Source organism: Osmerus eperlanus, chromosome 3 (genome assembly GCF_963692335.1).
Source record: "Osmerus eperlanus chromosome 3, fOsmEpe2.1, whole genome shotgun sequence".
In the NCBI taxonomy this organism is placed as follows: Eukaryota; Metazoa; Chordata; class Actinopteri; order Osmeriformes; family Osmeridae; genus Osmerus; species Osmerus eperlanus.
This window is the reverse complement of record NC_085020.1, coordinates 9,403,971-9,422,898: the sequence shown is the minus strand read 5'-3', so window position 1 is coordinate 9,422,898 and position 18,928 is coordinate 9,403,971. Positions and strand designations below refer to the sequence as shown.

At 48.2% G+C, this 18,928-nt stretch overlaps 1 protein-coding gene across 3 annotated transcripts; it reads right to left on the bottom strand.

Annotated features, from left to right (window-relative positions):
* Positions 1–94: 94 nt before the first annotated feature.
* Positions 95–18,124, bottom strand: ranbp2 (RAN binding protein 2). 3 transcript variants are annotated; one of them, XM_062457062.1, is made up of 30 exons: positions 17,959–18,124; positions 17,353–17,420; positions 16,890–17,001; positions 16,589–16,741; positions 16,157–16,387; positions 15,835–15,977; positions 15,403–15,598; positions 15,127–15,267; positions 14,857–15,016; positions 14,587–14,768; positions 14,205–14,395; positions 13,835–13,958; positions 13,411–13,572; positions 13,111–13,248; positions 12,764–12,895; positions 12,434–12,646; positions 12,171–12,254; positions 11,853–11,994; positions 11,667–11,761; positions 5,988–11,568; positions 5,466–5,543; positions 4,477–4,641; positions 4,265–4,345; positions 3,901–4,100; positions 3,166–3,712; positions 2,977–3,069; positions 2,715–2,863; positions 2,197–2,470; positions 1,301–1,650; positions 95–1,070 (listed from the first exon to the last, which is right to left on the bottom strand). In XM_062457062.1, the coding sequence occupies exons 1-30, from the start codon at positions 18,028–18,030 to the stop codon at positions 765–767; spliced, it is 10,563 nt and encodes a 3,520-aa protein (XP_062313046.1). In that variant the 5' UTR covers positions 18,031–18,124; the 3' UTR covers positions 95–764. The 3 variants fall into 3 exon arrangements, with proteins under 3 accessions (XP_062313046.1, XP_062313047.1, XP_062313049.1); XM_062457063.1 differs by having other exon boundaries at positions 3,925–4,100; XM_062457065.1 differs by lacking the exon at positions 5,466–5,543.
* Between the last annotated feature and the right edge of the window lie 804 nt (positions 18,125–18,928).

The following is an 18,928-nucleotide window of genomic DNA, read 5'->3' as shown; positions in this document are numbered from 1 at the left end:
ACTTCGATTTTTCCTTAGCCTACCCTTTCCTCTCATATAGGGTTATATTAGTACGCACCTAGACGAACTAAAATATTCTTTCCAACAGTGAGTCAGTTATAAAGCAACTTTATTTCCAAAGACATAGGCCTACATTCTCCAACATCTTATTTCCCCAAAATAATTTTTTCAACCTTAGATAATCCCATACCAACCACCGTTCTTCCAATGATACTGTATGGAATATAATAACCATAAGTGTCATGCAAACTTACTGCACTTGATATTTCTATAGTTAAGGGAAAGCATAGGAGTATTAGCGTAATAATTTACACATTATGAAATGCATACAGAAAAACAATATGAATCTAAAAGAAAATGAACAGTAGGTTTCTTTTACTTTACTTTTAAACAACGTTCCCTTGTTAATTTGAATTAAGACTTAATTATACAAAAACAAAGTTAAGTTGCATACAAAGGAACCAGCGCTTTCAGCTCTCGGTGAAACACATGCAAAGAAAATCATGTTAAAAAGTCCATATACATTATACACACAAATATATCCAAGTCTTGGATCTGTTGCCAGAAATCTCAAGAGAAGGAGATGTAATCTCTGTAACAGAACAGATGCACCCAAAAGTATCTTAAAATCCTTAGTAGTCTCAAATCTGTGACTTCCTACATCTCAGTCAAATCTAGTGTGCCAATTTGGACAAATCAAAGGGTACGGAACCCAAGTCTGCAGAAGTGTCCTACAGGTGTAAAGTTCTGCAGTGCCATCCGTCCTACAGCTGTCCACACTCTGTGATGACAATCTTCTTGGTGGGTTTGCCCGTCTTGGTGCCCAGTTCGCCCATCTGACGGACGGTCTCCATGCCCTCCTGGACGAAGCCAAAGGCCACGTGTTTGAAGTCCAGATGTTCGGCCTTCTTCAGGGTGATGAAGAACTGGGAGTTGTTGGTGTCGCGCCCACGGTTGGCCATAGAGAGCAGGCCTGGACCTGTGTGGCGCACGTCAAAGTTCTCGTCCTCAAACTTCCCCCCGTAGATTGATTTGCCTCCAGTTCCATCCTGGCTGGTGATGTCTCCACCCTGACAGAGAGACGGGACACAGACGAGGTTAGGACGACTGCAACGGGTCGACTCAAATTTATGTGGTTCAACTTCATTATTTAGTCTCATGCTTTATGCAACTATAGATTAATATGCCAGTTGTTATGACAGTACACTAGCTACCACTAATACTCCCATCTATGTCAAACTGACCCCCCCCCCCCCCCCCCTCATTATGACCAGTTCCCCAAGCCGTCCCCACAGCTCACTTGGCACATGAAGTCAGGAACGACCCTGTGGAAGATGGAGTCGCGGAGCCCGAAGCCCTTCTGTCCTGTGCACAGGATCCGGAAGTTCTCTGCCGTTTTGGGAACGATGTGGGAGAACAGCTCGATGATGACGGTTCCTAGGGCCTCGTCGTCGGCAGTGATTGTGAGGTAGACTCGGGGGTTGGACTCTTGGGAGTGCTCCTGGGCTCTGGACATCTGGGGTGACATCATAGCCAAGGAATCCGATTGGCCCATGCGGCTCTGACACTCTGTGAAGGTTTTCCTAAAGGACTCGGCCAGCTCAGGTGTTTTAAACTTGGCAGCCAGTTGCTCCACCTTGCCCTCGCCCTCTGGAGACAGAAGAAAGTAAACACCACAGGTCATTAAGCTATTTGGCTTACGGGGTAAGGTTTTACCAATACACAGATGTTAGAATCATTATATACTCTAGTACTTCTATAAAGTTAAGGCTATCGCGACAGCCCTCGTCAGCACTAATGGGGCACACCTGGGGATGCTGCAAGATAAAAAGGCCATCCGTTGCCCACTTTTATTCTCTTTCTCTCACTGGTCAGAGATTAATGCAGGGCTTTGACTGTCGCCTATACACCTCCCAACATTTGTCACTGAAGACTAACCACTCATCCACTCGCGCAACTCATTTACTGACCGTCATGCCTCATCGTATCATTTCTGTATTAAAGAAATACAATTAGATTAAACTACAATTCAGCCTGTAGATTCCCTTTGGTTGTTGTCACCTTGGGCCAGATTGTAAGAAATGTGGGTTCATCTGGGATTTGAACCTGAGACCTCTCGCACCCCAAGTGAGAATCCTACTGGCTGTAACAATCTAGTCTTCAAAAGACAGTCAGGGCCATTTCAGTGTTCCTCACCAGCATGATCTGTGGCGGTCCAGACCAGCGCTTGGGCGGAGGTGTTCATGGGTTTGAGGTCCATGGCCAGGGAGATGGTGTGGTTAGCACACACCCTCAGCACCTGCTCCCTCCTCATCAGAACCCGGTAGAACCTTTTCTCTGGGTGGTACAGGATCTTGATGTCTCCCACGCCACGCTCCTTCCACTGGTTCAGGTCTCGATCCCAGCGGTACAGCTTGGTGCGCTCCTTAAACAGAATTTCCTCATCCTCCTCTCCTGACTTGGTCTCCACCTTGAACACACAGCGAACCACAGGGATTATTACAGAGCTGATGCCATACAGCTTCTGTATCTCTCTGAATTCATCAAGGGCCCCAATAATCAGGAGACAAAGTTGTCCAACTGCAGCGGACACAAATTCATCGCCGTTTGGACAGTGTCTTAAAATGGGAAGATTTTGCAGGCAGAAAAGTCTGAATAACTCGAGGCTGGTTTGTGGGAATAAGATTCTCTGGTTCGATCTGTGAACGGGGTACCTCGGGTAATGACACTATAGGCTCAAAGTGAATGTCTGCATTATCAGCAACATCGTCTTCATCGCTCCCCGCCTCCTCTCCATCCTTCTTAGGCTGTGGTGCAGCTCCAAACACTGTGGCACCAGCGCCTGTCCACGAGAAGTCCGAATCTACCACAGCAAAATGGAGACAAGTTCAGACATTGTGCATTGCTAATTGAAACTATTTATCTAATCATCTAGTTTTTCCATGATCGTTTCAGTTGTCATTAACATAAACCTACTTGACTGTCCAAATGCGTATTCCCCAGTGTTCTGGGCCAGATCAGCGAATGAGAACCCTCCTCCAACGGTCTTAAAGCCAAAGGATGAAGTGTCTTTAAGGAAAGAAGATTTTTTATTTTTTTTACTTCAGAAACAAACTCCATAAATGTTATATTTTGTATTGAAAGAATAGTAGCCATCCATTATACCTTGAGTAATAGTAGTAGCGGTGAAGTTTGTGCTGACAGTGGTAGAGTCTGCTACAGCAGGCGAGTAGTTGGATGGAGCAGGCGAGTAGTTGGATGGAGCAGGGGGGGAGACGGCTGGAGCAGGGGGGGAGACGGCTGGTGCAGGGGGGGAGACGGCTGGAGCAGGGGGGGAGACGGCTGGTGCAGGGGGGGAGACGGCTGGTGCAGGGGGGGAGACGGCTGGTGCAGGGGGGGAGACGGCTGGTGCAGGGGGGGAGACGGCTGGTGCAGGGGGGGAGACGGCTGGAGCCGGGGGGGAGACGGCTGGTGCAGGGGGGGAGACGGCTGGAGCCGGGGGGGAGACGGCTGGAGCAGGGAAGGTGAGTGCTGCAGGGTTATCCTTAGTTTTCTTGGTGGACAGGTCTATAGGGCTGCTGCTGGAGGCTTTAATCTGGGCTGACTGGTCTGGGATATGTTCCTCTGTTGTGGAAGTCTCAGCCTCCTTACTGATAGCCATCTGATCTGGAGTCTCAGACGAGAGAGTGGCATCTGTGCTCCTCTGGGAATTCTGGACAAAACAAAAAACCATTTTGAGCGACGCTGCATTCAAGCAAAACAAAAACACATCCGAGTCTGGGACTGGGGAAAAATGTCTAGGATAAAAAAATGACTACATGTAAAAACTGCATTGTTACAGGACCTTGTGAGTAGTTTCCGTGTGTGTGTGTGTGTGTGTGTGCTAAAAACGTATCTGACCAGAGCATCCTGGGCTTTGCGGACCTCTGTCTCAAAGTCTTCAGGCTTGTCTTTGTCGGCCTCACTGTCACTGGTCACCCCGCAGAAGAAGGTTGGGGGCAGCAGGAGGCATTTGGCCATCTGCTCCTCCTCGGGAGTGGGCTTCTTCTCCCAGACCACCTCACAGTCTGGATCCACCCCGGAGGCCTTTACCTGGGAGCCTGGGGGGGAAAACATGAGGTTCTTATAACACGGGTAAAATAATTGGATTAATAACTAATTAACTGATGACAAACAGTAAAAAAAATAAAAATTAGAAGCGTTATCCAGTTTCTATGAAAAACTCAAGCCAATATCATCGAATCGTCATTAGCCTGAAACCTACTTGAGATTGCGCCTGTCCTCTGAACAGGATCAGGATACAGAATTCCATTTAAGGCCTTCACCGCCGTCTCAAAGTCCTCATCTGCCGTAACCCAAACAGAAACAACATGACGACTTGGCTCACGGTCTCACCTGAAACGTGCCAGAAAGGTGGCCCCCCCCCAAAAAGGTGGGGTGAGGCTTAAAGACGACTGTTGCCGCGCGGCTTCTCACCATCAGGCTGGTCATCGCTGATGTAGCCCGGCTCATTCTGGTAGCAGAAGAACGTGAGAGGCAGCAGCAGCTCCCTGGCTAGAGCAGCTTGCTCTAGGGTGGGCTCCCTCACATATACCACCTCTGGGTCAGACTCGACGCTACTGCGCTCGTCCTGAGGGGGCACTGGAACGAGAGAGCCGGTGAAGCAGGTTGTACGGTTGGGGCAGTTTGACGCATGTGTGCATCACTCTTGTTGCATGTCACTCCACAAAAGATATGGCCACATATAACAGAGCAGACAGGTGCAGAAATCGGTATTACAAGGGATTAGTTTCATACTGAACACATGCATTTCCAAACCTGGTATCATGCATTTATTACGCTACACCCGAGTTAACGTTCCAACTAAAAATAAGCTTAATCTTAGTATGTATATTACCAACAATCTCCAGGTATACATTTTAACCAACTGGGCCAGACAGAGAAATTTCGGTTTTAAAATGTCTTCCCTCCCCCAGATTTGTAGATTAACATCCACCAACTACCCAATACAGACGCTTACAAAAAAAACGTCCGCATAAATCTGGTGTGAACTAGATCCAGCAGGGCATCAACTTTCACACTGTTGCTACACCTCCAGGCCTAAAAATGTGTGTGACGCCAAGGGGCCGCACACTGTGCATTCCTCTCAGGGTTCTTGGCAGGAATGTCCTCGTGTCACCTTTCAGCCAAGAGAGCAGAACCTAGCTGCAATGTACCACTTATTGCTCGCAAATGGGTCATTTTGTCACGTGTGGGCTATTGGAAAGGACAGTGACTGCTTTCTCAAGCATACAAGGACACACAAACTCACACACTCGAACATGCAACATTTGAGATTTTGGCAGTACAGGTTTGTTGTTTTCCACTCCGTGCGGCTGAGGTTATGTCGAGCCTGTGAAGGCCGGCAAGTGACAGCTGTGTACATGACATGTCACAGCACACACACAGTGCAGTGACCAGAGTACCTGGGGGCTCAGATTGGGTGGACGATGTGCAGGTCCAAAAAGCCATTGGGTTATCTTTGAAAAGCCTAAAATCCAAGCCTAAAAAATAATGGTTGGTGAAGTGAGACAAACTAGAAGGCTGTTGCTGAATGTGTGTGATGTGTGAGAGAGGAATTATCATGGGGAATGCTCAAAACTCTGTGTTCAAACACAATCGCTTAATAAAGTGAAATATGATTGATCATATTTGATTATTCAAAAGTAATTACATTACAATTACTTGATAAACAGTTTGTAACTGTATGCCCAGTATGTCAAGTGTTCAATTAAGAGTTGAGGTATTTGGTACTGATTTTGTTGAGTTGTCACACCGGGTGGGAAGTGGTGCGATGAAATAAACAAACAATGGAATGGAATCACACAATGGGAAAAATGGGGAAACTCCATCATAGGTTGCCGTTAAAATGAAAAACAAGCATTTCAACTGAAACACAGAACAAAATCCAGTCAAGATAGTGCACTTGAACTTATCGAGGGTCTCACCTTTCTCCGGGATCTTGAAGGCAGGGGTTGCAGAAGAGGTGGGGGGGTCTGGGCCGCTGTCCCTAGGCTTGGAGCTTGCTGAAGAACCCTCCGTTTCCGAGGAAGAAGTGGGGCTGCCAAAGATCTTCTGGAGGGTGTGTGTGCCAAAGACAAACTTGGGTGGAGAGACGACCGTCTTGGACAGGTTGAAGAGGCTGTGTGGTGTGGCGGTTGAGGACTTGCTGTCTGGGGTGTGGAAGGTCTCAGGTGGGAGCTCTGTGCGTTCCCTGGTGGTCTCTTCAAGCACAGAAATGGCTGCCTTCCCACATAATGGGGTGGTCGTTCCAGTGGCTGTCTCATGTGGTGGGGCCTCCGTGGACATAACTGGGGTCACCAGCATCTCCTTCTCCTGGGCGTCCTTGGCCTCATCAAAGACATCTCTGAAGGAGTTGGCCACGTCTTGCAGTTTAAACCTCACTGCTAACTGCTCCACCTTGCCCTCCCCTTCAGTGAAGTCTATGGCACTCCAGACCCACGCCTTCTCAGCACCCTTCATGGGCTCGAGCTTCATGGTTGAGTTTATCCAATGGTTGGCACAGATCTTCAGGACCTGGTCTCTCCTCATAACCAGTCGCACGCGTTTGGTGTCATAATTCTGCAGCAGCTTGAGATCCCCGATACCCCTTTCCTTCCATTGTTTCAGGTCTTTGTCGTAGCGATACAGCTTGGCCCGGTGGCTGAACAGCACCTGCTCGTTTTCCTCTCCCGTGGAGGTGTTGATCAGATCTGGCAGAGGAACCACGGGCTCAAAGTACTGTCCGTCCCTCTCCTCCTCCTGCGTCACATCATTCTCGTCGTCTGTTCCCACCGACACGCCGCTCTGGTTTAGCTTGGTAGGGGACTTGGAAGGACTGACAACTGGCTGAAAGCAAAAGCTAAAGCCAGCAGTCGGCTCTCCAAAGCGGAAGAGGTTCTTCCTGATGGGGCTGCTTGCTATTGGAGAAGCATAGATGGACGTGTCAACGCTGTCATCCAGAGCCTCTTCCCTCAGGTCATAATTGTCCCACTCTAAGGTAGGGCCTGTGCTATCAGCATGTGGTTTGATGACTAAACTGGAGATGTTGCTCGCCGTTGTGTCCCCTGCCTGGCCGGCATTGTCTTTGATCTTTGTTTTGTCATCGGTGAGGAAGGACTTGAGGTCTTTTAATCCAGACTTCATCTCCTCAGCTTTCTTAATGAGGTGTGCAGTTCTTCCTGTGTCAACCAGCTTGTGAGGGGTCTGCAAGGGTATGTCCAACAGCAGCCTCTGACACTCTTCAAACTTGAGCTTGAACTCTTCTGCAAGCTCCGGGGTTTTAAACTTAGCAGCTAATTGTTCCAATCTGGCATCTCCATCCGAGAAGTCGTTTGCCAACCACATCCAGGCCTTATCTGAACCGGCCAGGGGTTTCAGGTTCATAGTGGTGGTGATCCAGTGGTTGGCACAGACCTTCAGGACCTGCTCTCGTCTCATCAAAACCCTCAGCCTGCCATTAGATGCGTTTTTGAGAAACTTTAGGACACCAACACCACGCTCTTTCCACTGGCTGGTGGTGGGGTCAAACCGAAAGAGTTTCACACGCTGAGAGTAAAGTGCCTGCTCATCCTCCTCCCCTGTGACCAGATCCACCTTGTCTGGCATCTGGACAACCGGCTCAAACTGGATGTCGTCATTCTCCTCAGTTTTGTACATGTCCTCCTCATCCTGATCAGCCGAGCTTTCGGGCCTCTGGCCGGGCCGCACTGACGTGAACAGCCGCTCACCCGCTCTCACGAAGCCTCTGAAATTTGGATCAGTCTGGCCAAACTGAAAGTCTCCCTGTGACGATTTTGACAAGTCTGCAAAAGTGAATGTGTTGGGTTTCCCAGTGAAGAGGGGATTGTCATCTTGGTCCGTCTTATCTACAAGTGTTTCTGATGCAGATATTGGGACAACGGACTCTTTCTCCTTCTCCCGGTGTTGCTCGGCTATGTTCTTTAAAAACATGGATGCAGACCCTGACCCCAGTGACGTAGAGTCAGCTGGAGGGGTTTCCTGTGGAGTTTCCTGAGTGCCAAATTTGAAACCACCGGCTGGGACGGGCATGGTAAACGAGAAGCCTGCAGCAGTGGGGGGATTATCCTCAGTTGAAGGAGGAGCCTCAAACTTGAAGGAAGCAGGGGAGCTTTTATCTTCGCTTGAACCAAACTTAAAAGCATTGGCGGAAGTGAAAGCAGCTTTGAAGCCAGTTTCAGCCGGTTGACTGGAGGAACTCTTGGTTCCAAAGCTAAAGCTGAAGGAAGAGCTTGACGGCGCAGCAGCGATTGTGCTTTTAGCATTGGGGTTTGGCGTCTGACAGGACACACATTGGCCGGCAGAGGCTTCGTTTCTCACAAGGCATGCGTCACAATCCCACTGGCTTTCCTTCTTAGCAAACATGGCCGCCAGGGATGCATTGGGGTTTGCTGTCTGACAGGAAACACATTGAGAGGCGGAAACATCATTCCTGACAAGACAGGCATCACAGTCCCACTGTCCATCCTTTTTAGAAAAGGCTGATCCAAAGCCAGATGCAGATCCAAATCCTGACGCTGAGAGTTTTGACGGTGCTGGTGCCACTTTAGTGCTTTTAATTGAGGGGTTGAGAGTTTGACAAGAGACACAACTGTTTGCGGACGCCTCGTTTCTCACAGCACACGTGTCACAGTCCCACTGCCCAACTTTCTTTACAAACTGAGCTCCAAAACCAGACCCGAAAGAGGCAGTCGGGGCTGAGGCAGGAGGTTTTGCTGAGGGTTTTGGTGTTTGACATGAGACACAACTGTTTGCGGATGTCTCGTTTCTCACAGCACACGTGTCACAATCCCACTGGCCATCCTTCTTGTTAAACTGAGCTCCAAAACCAGACACAAGGGGTTGAGCAGATGACTTTGTTGATGTAACTGCAGCAGCTGGTTTCACCGAGGGGTTAGGAGTTTGACATGAGACACAACTGTTTGCAGAGGCCTCATTTCTCACAGCACACGTGTCACAGTCCCACTGCCCAACTTTCTTTACAAACTGAGCTCCAAAACCAGACCCGAAAGAGGCAGTCGGGGCTGAGGCAGGAGGTTTTGCTGAGGGGTTTGGTGTTTGACATGAGACACAACTGTTTGCGGATGTCTCGTTTCTCACAGCACACGTGTCACAATCCCACTGGCCATCCTTCTTGTTAAACTGAGCTCCAAAACCAGACACAAGGGGTTGAGCAGATGACTTTGTTGATGTAACTGCAGCAGCTGGTTTCACCGAGGGGTTAAGAGTTTGACATGAGACACAACTGTTTGCAGAGGCCTCATTTCTCACAGCACACGTGTCACAGTCCCACTGTCCAACTTTCTTTACAAACTGAGCTCCAAAACCAGACCCGAAAGAGGCAGTCGGGGCTGAGGCAGGAGGTTTTGCTGAGGGGTTTGGTGTTTGACATGAGACACAACTGTTTGCGGATGTCTCGTTTCTCACAGCACACGTGTCACAATCCCACTGGCCATCCTTCTTGTTAAACTGAGCTCCAAAACCAGACACAAGGGGTTGAGCAGATGACTTTGTTGATGTAACTGCAGCAGCTGGTTTCACCGAGGGGTTAGGAGTTTGACATGAGACACAACTGTTTGCGGAGGCCTCATTTCTCACAGCACATGTGTCACAGTCCCACTGCCCAGCTTTCTTTACAAACTGAGCTCCAAAACCAGACCCGAAAGAGGCAGTTGGGGCTGAGGCAGGAGGCATTGCTGAGGGGTTTGGTGTTTGACAAGAGACACAACTGTTTGCGGAGGCCTCATTTCTCACAGCACATGTGTCACAATCCCACTGGCCTAGTTTTTTGACAAACTGGGATCCAAAAGTAGCAGGGATAGAACTACTACTTGCTCCAAAAAGAGAAGGAAAAGCACTACGACTGTCAGTTGTTACAAATGCAGCAGGGGTAGCACTACTACTACTAGCTGCACCGAATGCAGAAGGTGTAGCACTGCTACCGGTTCCAAATGTGAAAGAAGAGGGAATGGAAGCTCCAAAGGCTCCGAATCCTTTAGAGGAGCTTGAGCTAGCGGCTTTTGATGAATCAGCTGCAAATCCAAAAGTAAAGCCCCCCACTGAGGCTACGCCACCTGTTAAGGCTTTAGCCTCATTCGCGCTATTGCTGTCTGACTTGGATGGAGCATTTGGGTTAGCACTTTGACAGGCGACACACTGAATCGCAGCGGCTGCATTTCTGACACAGCACACGTTGCAGTCCCATTCGCCATCTTTCTTCGCAAACTGGAATGCCAAACTCGTCGCCTGGGGAGCAGGAGGTTTCAGAGAGGCCTCTTTTTTCTCAGACGTATCATGCTCTTCAGGAGATGCAGGCACGATCTTCTGGGCTTCCTCAAACTTTATTTGGAAGAGTGTAGCCTCGTCAGCGGTCTTGAAGCGAACAGCAAGCTGCTCGGGCTTGGGAACTTCTTCGGCGTAATCCACAGCATTCCAGACCCAGGACTTGTCAGATCCGGCGTTTGGCTTCAGAAGCATGTCCGCGGTGATGTAATGGTTGGCGCAAATCTTCAAGACCTGCTCCCTCCTCATCAGCAGACGGACTTTCCCCGACGTGGTGTGCTTTAGGATCTTCAAGCTCCCAAGACCCCTCTCCTTCCACTCCTTTGTGTCGGCGTCAAATCGGAAGAGCTTTGCCCTGTTGCAGAACATCTCCTCCTCCTCTTCCTCCCCCGTTTTCACATCCACCTTATCAGGAAGGGGGACGATGGGCTCAAAGTGTGGGCCATCCTCGTCTTCCTCCGCGTGGGTGCTTTCATTGTCGCTTTCAGCCGCCTTCTCCTCCTGTCCAGCGTTGGGCAGCCCAAACGCAGGCTTGGCGACGTCTGTGAAACTGAACGGCTGCTCCGTTTTCCCAAACAGGCCAGTTGAAGCCTGTGCTGCGTCTGTGAAAGAGAAGCCGGCTGTAGTTTTACTGCCAAAGGTGAAGATGCCCCCTTGGCTGCCAGGCTGCTCTATAGCTGGTTGCTTGTTCTCTGGAGTCGCATCCGTTTTGGCAGGCAAGTCCGATGTCAAGAGGCCGAGCAGACTCTCGCTGTTTTTAGCCTGAGACGTAAAGGTAAAGTCCCCGTCGTTCGATTTGAAGTTGGAGTTGAACTTGAATGAGGCAGAGGGGGTGGACTGGGCAACTATCCCCGCGCCGAAACTCGGCACTTTGGGAGTCTCAGCTGGGGCTTGCTGCCCAAAGGAGATCTTCCCAAAGTCCATGGGCTTCCCCTCAATGCTCTTTGGTGGTTGTGGAGGAACGGCAGAGGGTTTTGTAAAGTATCCAGGCTCAGGGAGGGGAGGGTTGGTGGTGGGCTGAGTGACTCCATGGCCATAATACTCTTCACTGTAAGGTGATAGTAGACTGGTTGCTGGTGACTCGAAGCGGAGCGGCGCGCCAAAGACTTGGTCTTGGGGAGGATAGATGCAGGCTGGAGTAGTCTGCAGGGGTGGCGTGTGAGTAGGCTGCTGGTACGTATACATGCGCTGTTGTGGTGGCAGACAGTTAATCCCATACATTGGAGCCTAAAAAAAGAGAAAATACAATGACAAGCTTTTTAACTTTACGAATGCTTGCATCGATATATGGATACAACAGCAAGACATTGATAGGCATTACTTACCTTAGTTGGGGTAACATTGGCTGCAGTGCGGAGAAGATATTGGGAGTTATAAGCTGGTGACTGGTTATAGTACACAGAGGGGCCTGTTGTGGAAACTGTTTAAGAAAAACAGCAAGAGTTAGAATTCCCTTTGGTAATTTTAACTTAAGAAGACCAGAGTGTTTTGTAACCTGCAAGCCAGTTTACCAGTGAGGGGGGCCCCATGGAAGGTCTGTGCTGGTGGGTAGTTCTCCTGCAGGCCCTCGGCCCCGTAACTGTCCCCATACATCCTGTGGTGAGGCGAGGCAACGTTCTCTGACGAGTTGAGCTTCAGGTCATGGACTTCATTCTGACGAAAAAAAAAGAGACTTAATCAAAACCAGTATTCATTTAATAAACGTACTTTACTGTATATTGTGCACATTTATTTAACATTATCTTCATGGCAAATCTCTGGTGTTTGGTAGTTTGAAACCTTTTTCCATTTTAGACAGTATTAGTGAAACAGGCAGAAATCATGCAGACCTTGAGAGCCTCCACCTGTTGACAGAGCTTCTGCATGAGAGCCTTCTGGTCTTCTACCCAAGGGGGTGGTGCCTTTGGTGATATCTGATCATAGAACAGTAATTATGTCAATCATTGACAGAAGTAACCAATTTTAGATTCTACCCCCAAACACACACTCATTTTACATGTGCAGTAACCTTGGCAAGAGATCCTGATATGCAACATATGCAAATTAATTGTTAATTAATCGCAAACAAGTCTTGAGAACCCACTCAACATACCAGGTGTCTCTTAGAAGGTGACACGATGCCTTTGCTGGGGGAGGGTGACAACTTGGTGTGAGAGATGGTGGCAACCGTCTCTGTGAACTGACTGGGACTGGAGAGGGCTGGAAATCCATTCATGTCCTCTTCACCCATGGCCTCCCCACTGTCCCGCAGCTGTTGGTTCACATCGTTCAGGAGATCCATCACCTCCTCCATCGAAACTGGCAGCTGCACAAACATACACAATAAGGAATCATACATTTAATGTCATTTGTGAGAAGTGCTGCATTAAGAAACCTATTCTTTGGAACACACAGGGCAGTCGGAGGGAATAACATGCGTCACCTTATCCATGTCATCTGCATTGGCGTTGTAGATCTTGGATAGGTAGGTCTTGAACTTCCTGAGGTACGTGATGCACCTATCCTGGGTCTCCTCTACTCCATTACCAGCCTCTTCCGACAGGCGTTGGAAGATCTGGCAATTACAGAATAATTGCGTTCAATGCAGTCAGAGCCACTGATTATGGAAACTTGACAACAGTAAAATGAACACTACCAATATGACAACAATTACCAGCCACCACTGTTCACTCAAAAGCGGAAAGACTTTCTCCTCAGAAAAACTCTTTCAAGATATATTTCTTCATCCTGCTCAATAACACCATCTCGTTACAGACCCCAAACACCTACCTGAGCCAGGTGCCAGTTGGACGAGATGTTATTGATGCTCTCCAGACTAGCGACGGCCTCCTCCGTTTTACCCTCAATGTCCAGGTGCGTGGCAAACGCTATCCTGGCCTCTTCCTCATAGCTCTTAACTGCTGAGATCTGCACACACACAAAAAACAACAGCAGCCATGTGAGAAGACCCGTGTAACTGTCCCGCGCTGGAAGGAACGCAACCCGTTCCAACAAAAAGCAGGGATGTCGGGTACTGTCACCGAGCAGAGTCTTCCATAAGAAATGGTGCTTTGACGAATCAAGTTTGACCTGTATGTCCCTGGAGGGGAAGTGCATGAAGAGAGGCTGCAGGGGCTCAGGGATGCTGCGTCTCCGCTTGATCTTGTCCAGCAGTGGGAGCACCACGTGCCAGTAGTGGACACTGCGTCCTATGTACTCGTTCTGCTCATAGTAGGAGTTCACCCCGACGCCCTGGAAATCAACCGCACAAACAACACGGCAGTGTGAATATGTGGACGGCTGTCACGTGGACTCGAGCCCGCCTTGTTGTGAACCACACATCTATGCACTGTCCAAGGAAAATGATGACTAAGTGGAAGCACGAGTTATACTTAACATACACCAAAACAGAGAGCGCTGATTTTCGCCTGGCTCATATCATGTTCAGTTGTGTGTTGTGTGACAGAAAGGGACAGGTGTATGGGCTTGTCTGTGTGTGTGTGTGTGTGCGTACCGTCTGGCTGAGGTGCTGAGCCCAGTGTATGGGCAGGGCTGGTTGAAGACCGTGTTTCTCTCCAGCTCTCAGGGTGCTCAGGCCATGCTGCACAATCACCCTCAGTTTGGCTGACATACCAGGCCTGAACAGACGCACAAACACGCAGAAGTGTCACTCACGCTGAACAGTTGTGTTTACAATACACTCTACAAACCATGGGGGTGGGGGGGTAGGCCTTTAAATGTCCTTTTGGCTATCTCCACTGAGAGAAGCACTGGAGACTGGGATTAACACTCAAATTGGAGTACTGCGGTGACAGTTATTCCACTTAGCACCAACAGAAGAGGAAACTGCGGTGGATCCAGTGAGAATAGACATAAAGGCTCACGCGGCTTGCTGGTGGATGAGGCTGTAGACTGCGTCCCACCATTCCCTCTGCCTGTCTGTGGAGAGCAGGAGGAGGAGGGGTGGGGGTAGACAGCGAGGCTCTTTGAGCAGCTGCTGCTGGCCTGAAGAGCTTATCCTGGCGCTCTCCTGCAACTGGGTGTGACTGCAGAACACCACACCGCAAAGGAACACCTGCAGAGAACAGGAGAGTAGGCTTGAGTGTGTGAGGAATGCCTCACACACACACACACACACACTCACTCACACCTTCTGGTGTGAAACACCAAATATTTGATGCGTTGAAAGAATTAAAACGTGTAAAACATCAGGAATACTGTAAGAACCCCAGTCGGCAACATAACCACCAAGATCTCCTAACCCACCTCCAGGTCCAGCAGGCAGATGGACTCAGGCGTGTTGGTGTCCAGTTTGGAAGTCTCCAGGGTGAGTCTTGGGAACAGCTGCCTAAGCCAGGGCCCAAGGGGCGGGCTCTGGCCCAGGAAAGACCACTGCAGGCCCAGCCAGCACAACTGCTGCAGGTCCCCGCCATGCAGCAGGATGGATTCTACAGATATCAAAAGAATATTTTCTATCTTAGAATATTCAAAACACGATGCAGACATTGTTCAGCCACGCAGACACACACACCGTACCCTTGTCCCATTTCTCTAGGTCTGCCAAGTCTGGGCCCTGGGTGTTGATGGAGCGGATGTCATCGTTGCCAATGAAGGACGCCCCGGCAGGAGCCTGGGGGCCAAACAGCAGCTCAAACAGACAGCCCTGCCCACTGCGGTTCCCAAACGTCTCCACCACCTAGAAAACACAACACGGTTTCAGTGACACCGCCAAAGTCAGCACTACTCAATGCGACGGGAAACACCGAGAAATGCATGTTTGTCATAGCTTTGATGACGAGTGCTGACCTCTCTGACAAACGTGTGCGTGTCAGTACTGAGGTTGAGCAGCATGTGTCCTGATTGGCTCTGCCTCTCGTTGGAAAGAAGCTCGAGGGGCGAAGGGACAGACTGGTCACCTTTCGACACCCTGGCCTTTGGTCTGGGGACCTAGAGGCACAGGAATGAAAAAATCAATAACGAACCGGTGCAATATCGATCTACAATGGCCGAGGACAACTACATGTGCATGGTAGGGAGAGAAAAGAGAGGAGGAGGATGTGAGAGAGGGGGGACTTCCTTTACCTGATACGCTAGTAGGTAGCACAGTCCAGCCAGATCGACCACAGTCCTCCACTGTTGCAGTCTCTCCTGTGCCATCTTCAGCAGTAGAGTGCCAGCATGCAGGTAAAGATGCCCCCTCATTTCTGCAAACATCTCACTCAGCTCGTCTGTCCCACCGCCCGTTGTCTTATTCAGGGCCTGCATGGCACAGTCAAAACTACACACACACACACACACACACGGAAGGGTTACCCAATAATAAGAAGAGAGAAAATGTAACACACAACTCACACAGGAAGTAAAACTAAATGCAAAGTGACAGTCAAACCTAATGCAAACCAGATCACATGCAAACCTAATCTCCAGGATTTCTATTAGTCTCAGCACAGATCCCCCCCCCCCATCTTTTCTCCCCCTCTCTCACAAGCATACAAACACAAAACACCCACATACCTTCTCAGGGCATCCACACTCGGCTGCACTCCTTTCCCAGACAGTGTGAGTCTCAGCAGGTTACTGTGGGCCAATAGCAGTTCTTTCTGTAGCTGCCTACACATCTTCTCGTTGGACATCACACTCGGTTGGTAAAGGTACTCCTGAAATATGGACCAATCAGGGCACTCATCTTACACACGTAATGACATAACGACTCAGGTAATTAACAAGCGTCTCAAGTCTAATACGCCAACATTCTAGCATTGCTGACAGACCGTGGGAGTATGTAGCAGACCTGCAATCTGTTCACCAAGTTAGCTACAGAGTGTGCACTACGGACCTGCAGAGTGTGCACCACAGTAGTGTACCAGTCCAGGTTGTGTCTGAGAAGGCCTTTCTTCTCTGTGCTGAGGCAGTGTCGGACAGCCTCTTCCTGTCTGCCGTCTGAGGTGTACAGCTGAACCAGCTTCATGTTCACATGAGCGTCCGACGGCCGCACCGCCAACTCTGCCTGGAGCAGGTCAAACAGCTGGTTCCAGCCCTGCTGCCCCCGACGGCTCAACAAGCGCTCCTGAATGCGGACGGAGAGATTGCACCGATGAAGATGACAGCTGCTGGTTCAAGAGGAACTTGGAAGATACAGAGTTGGGTTTGGATGGGTTAGGTCTAACTTCAGCCATTTTCAAAGCTTCAGTTTGTTCATAGTTTTTTTCCCCAATTCAATTTAAATTCACTGCATTCCGATTTACGTGGTTTGTTTATCTGATCTCACCTTCAGGTTGAAGACTGCAGGGTTGCCGGGTAACATTTTGCTAGCCTTCTCTACCCAAAACTCCGCCCTGCTGTCATCCTCCGCTTTACTGCACAGTAGCTCAGCCACCTTCAAAACGAGGTCCTTCTGAGCTGGGTTCATGTCCACCGACCTCTGAACAAACAAAGAGGCACAAGCGCACATGCACGATAAGCGTCTTGCGCGCCAAAATACTGTTGCAGGAGTTATATGCACCCGACATTCCTGTTTTACAGTCACAAACCGCTGGAGTGAGTATTGAAATTCATGTGTGACCACTTGCCTTATAGCATCCCACTGCCTTGTTGATATCTCCCTCTCTTTCATAGAGCTGACCAAGGAACTTATGTGCCTTGGGATCCCTCTCCTGCACCTTGAGGTATTCTGATACATGTCTGTCAGGTATGACAGTGAGAGAAATATATTAGTAGTTAGTCAGCCAGCTTGACTAATCATCATTTAGGTCTGTAGTCTGTAGGACTAAAATACTACCATTGCCATGCTTGATGGCATTCCTTGCACTTTGTATTTGTTATGAATCTCCATTTTCAGGTACTTGTGATTTCATTGTGTTAATGTTGTATTTTGTATTGTTGTTACGTGAACTTTGTCGGCAAAACAATATCCCATTTTGGCACAATAGATAAACTTGAGCCTAATAGCACCCAACAAAATGTGTGAACGTTCATGCAAGTGTCTATAATAACATCATCAGCCTGAATGTCATCAGTAGCGGTCTGGCTTACCTTTTAGCAAGTTCATACTCCTTTGCTTCAGAATACAATTTAGCAAATAAAAATCCTTTTATTGGTCTCTGTAGAAAAACACTGTGGTTAACAGTTGTCATGAAAGACTGAATGATGACATTAGTTGCTAACAAAATTAGCAATTTAGCTAACACTAACCCCTTTTTAATATGACTGATCAGTTAGCTACCCAGTACTGAAGGGTGACGATCTGGCATCATGAGCCACCAGTCACAACTTAAACACATTGACGATTATAAAACACATTGATTTGTTTACTAATTTCAAATATTAGCTAGTTTGCTAACCTGTTAATGTCGCGCCTTTTTCCAGCCGAGGTGGCTAGTAGTAGTAGGACACGAGGAGAGGCTATTGCTAACTAGAACATTCTCCTTTTAACATTATTTACGAACTAAATTTGCCTTTGACTGGCATCAGGCTGTAAGTATGATTAGTGTTCCCTTGTAAGGTTTCAAATAGACAGTTGATACACTCACTGACAGTCCGGCCGCTGGCAGTGAATGCTAGCTACTAGCCTACTAGCTACTGTAGCTAAAGCTAGCACTAGGATTGCTATAACAGCGACGCAGTCAAGCCGGCATTTACCTCTTTCAGTGAAGGAGACGAATTTTGTACTGAGGAAATATACCGGTCCACTTCGGCTTTGCTTCGCCGCATGGCTAAACGTTTTTCTAATTTCAAAATCGCAATAACGTAGTACCAAAACTTCACTGAATTATTTTAGAAGCCACACGTTATTTAATTCCTCTTGAGAGTGCGCACACTCAAAAGGAAGTCTGTGATTGGCCAAAAGGGGTTCAGCTTTTGCATTGGGTGGTGCTTAAGTTTACTGATTGCGTTCCTCTCATAACTATAAACATAAAGAAAACATCGATTTTAGCTTGATCAAATCTGATAAACAGATTATCCCGCTTCTTCCATCACCATTCTCTTTGCCTATACTGTACCGTTTTACAGTAGGCCTAGAGATTTATTTGCGATTCCGCTCCGCTTTGGCTCTAAATCAGGGCCAAATGTTTTGTTAATTCGAAAAACCAAACTTACATTTTCAATGTCAAGCTTTAGTTTTTCAACTATAGATTTTATTTTCGAATTAACAAAACATTTGGCCCTGATTTAGCTCCATACTCCGCCCGTGTTTGCGTGTCCAGTCACTTGACTGGTCACCCCTTGTTCAAAATCAAGTGACGTTCTCAAGTGACGTGAAAATAAGTTTTTACCACAGATCAAATAATTCTGTATCTTTGATTTACGGACGCATTTTCTTAACAAGAAGTAACATGATGACCTTCTCAAATGTAAGGTTGGAGCATAATATCCACGTAGGCTTACTGGCTTTGCTACAAGCTCTTTTATTCACAGAATATGCGAACACTTTTATTCTTTTACTTTTAACACTGACACTTTTCATATGCCAGAATAAAAGTTCACAACATAATATAAAGAAATATTTATTTTCATAAATTACAATTGAAATGATTTATTTGATAAAGGAATTTGAATGTTAAAGACGCATAACAGGAGAGCTCAATGTTCTTACGTCCCCATTAAACAA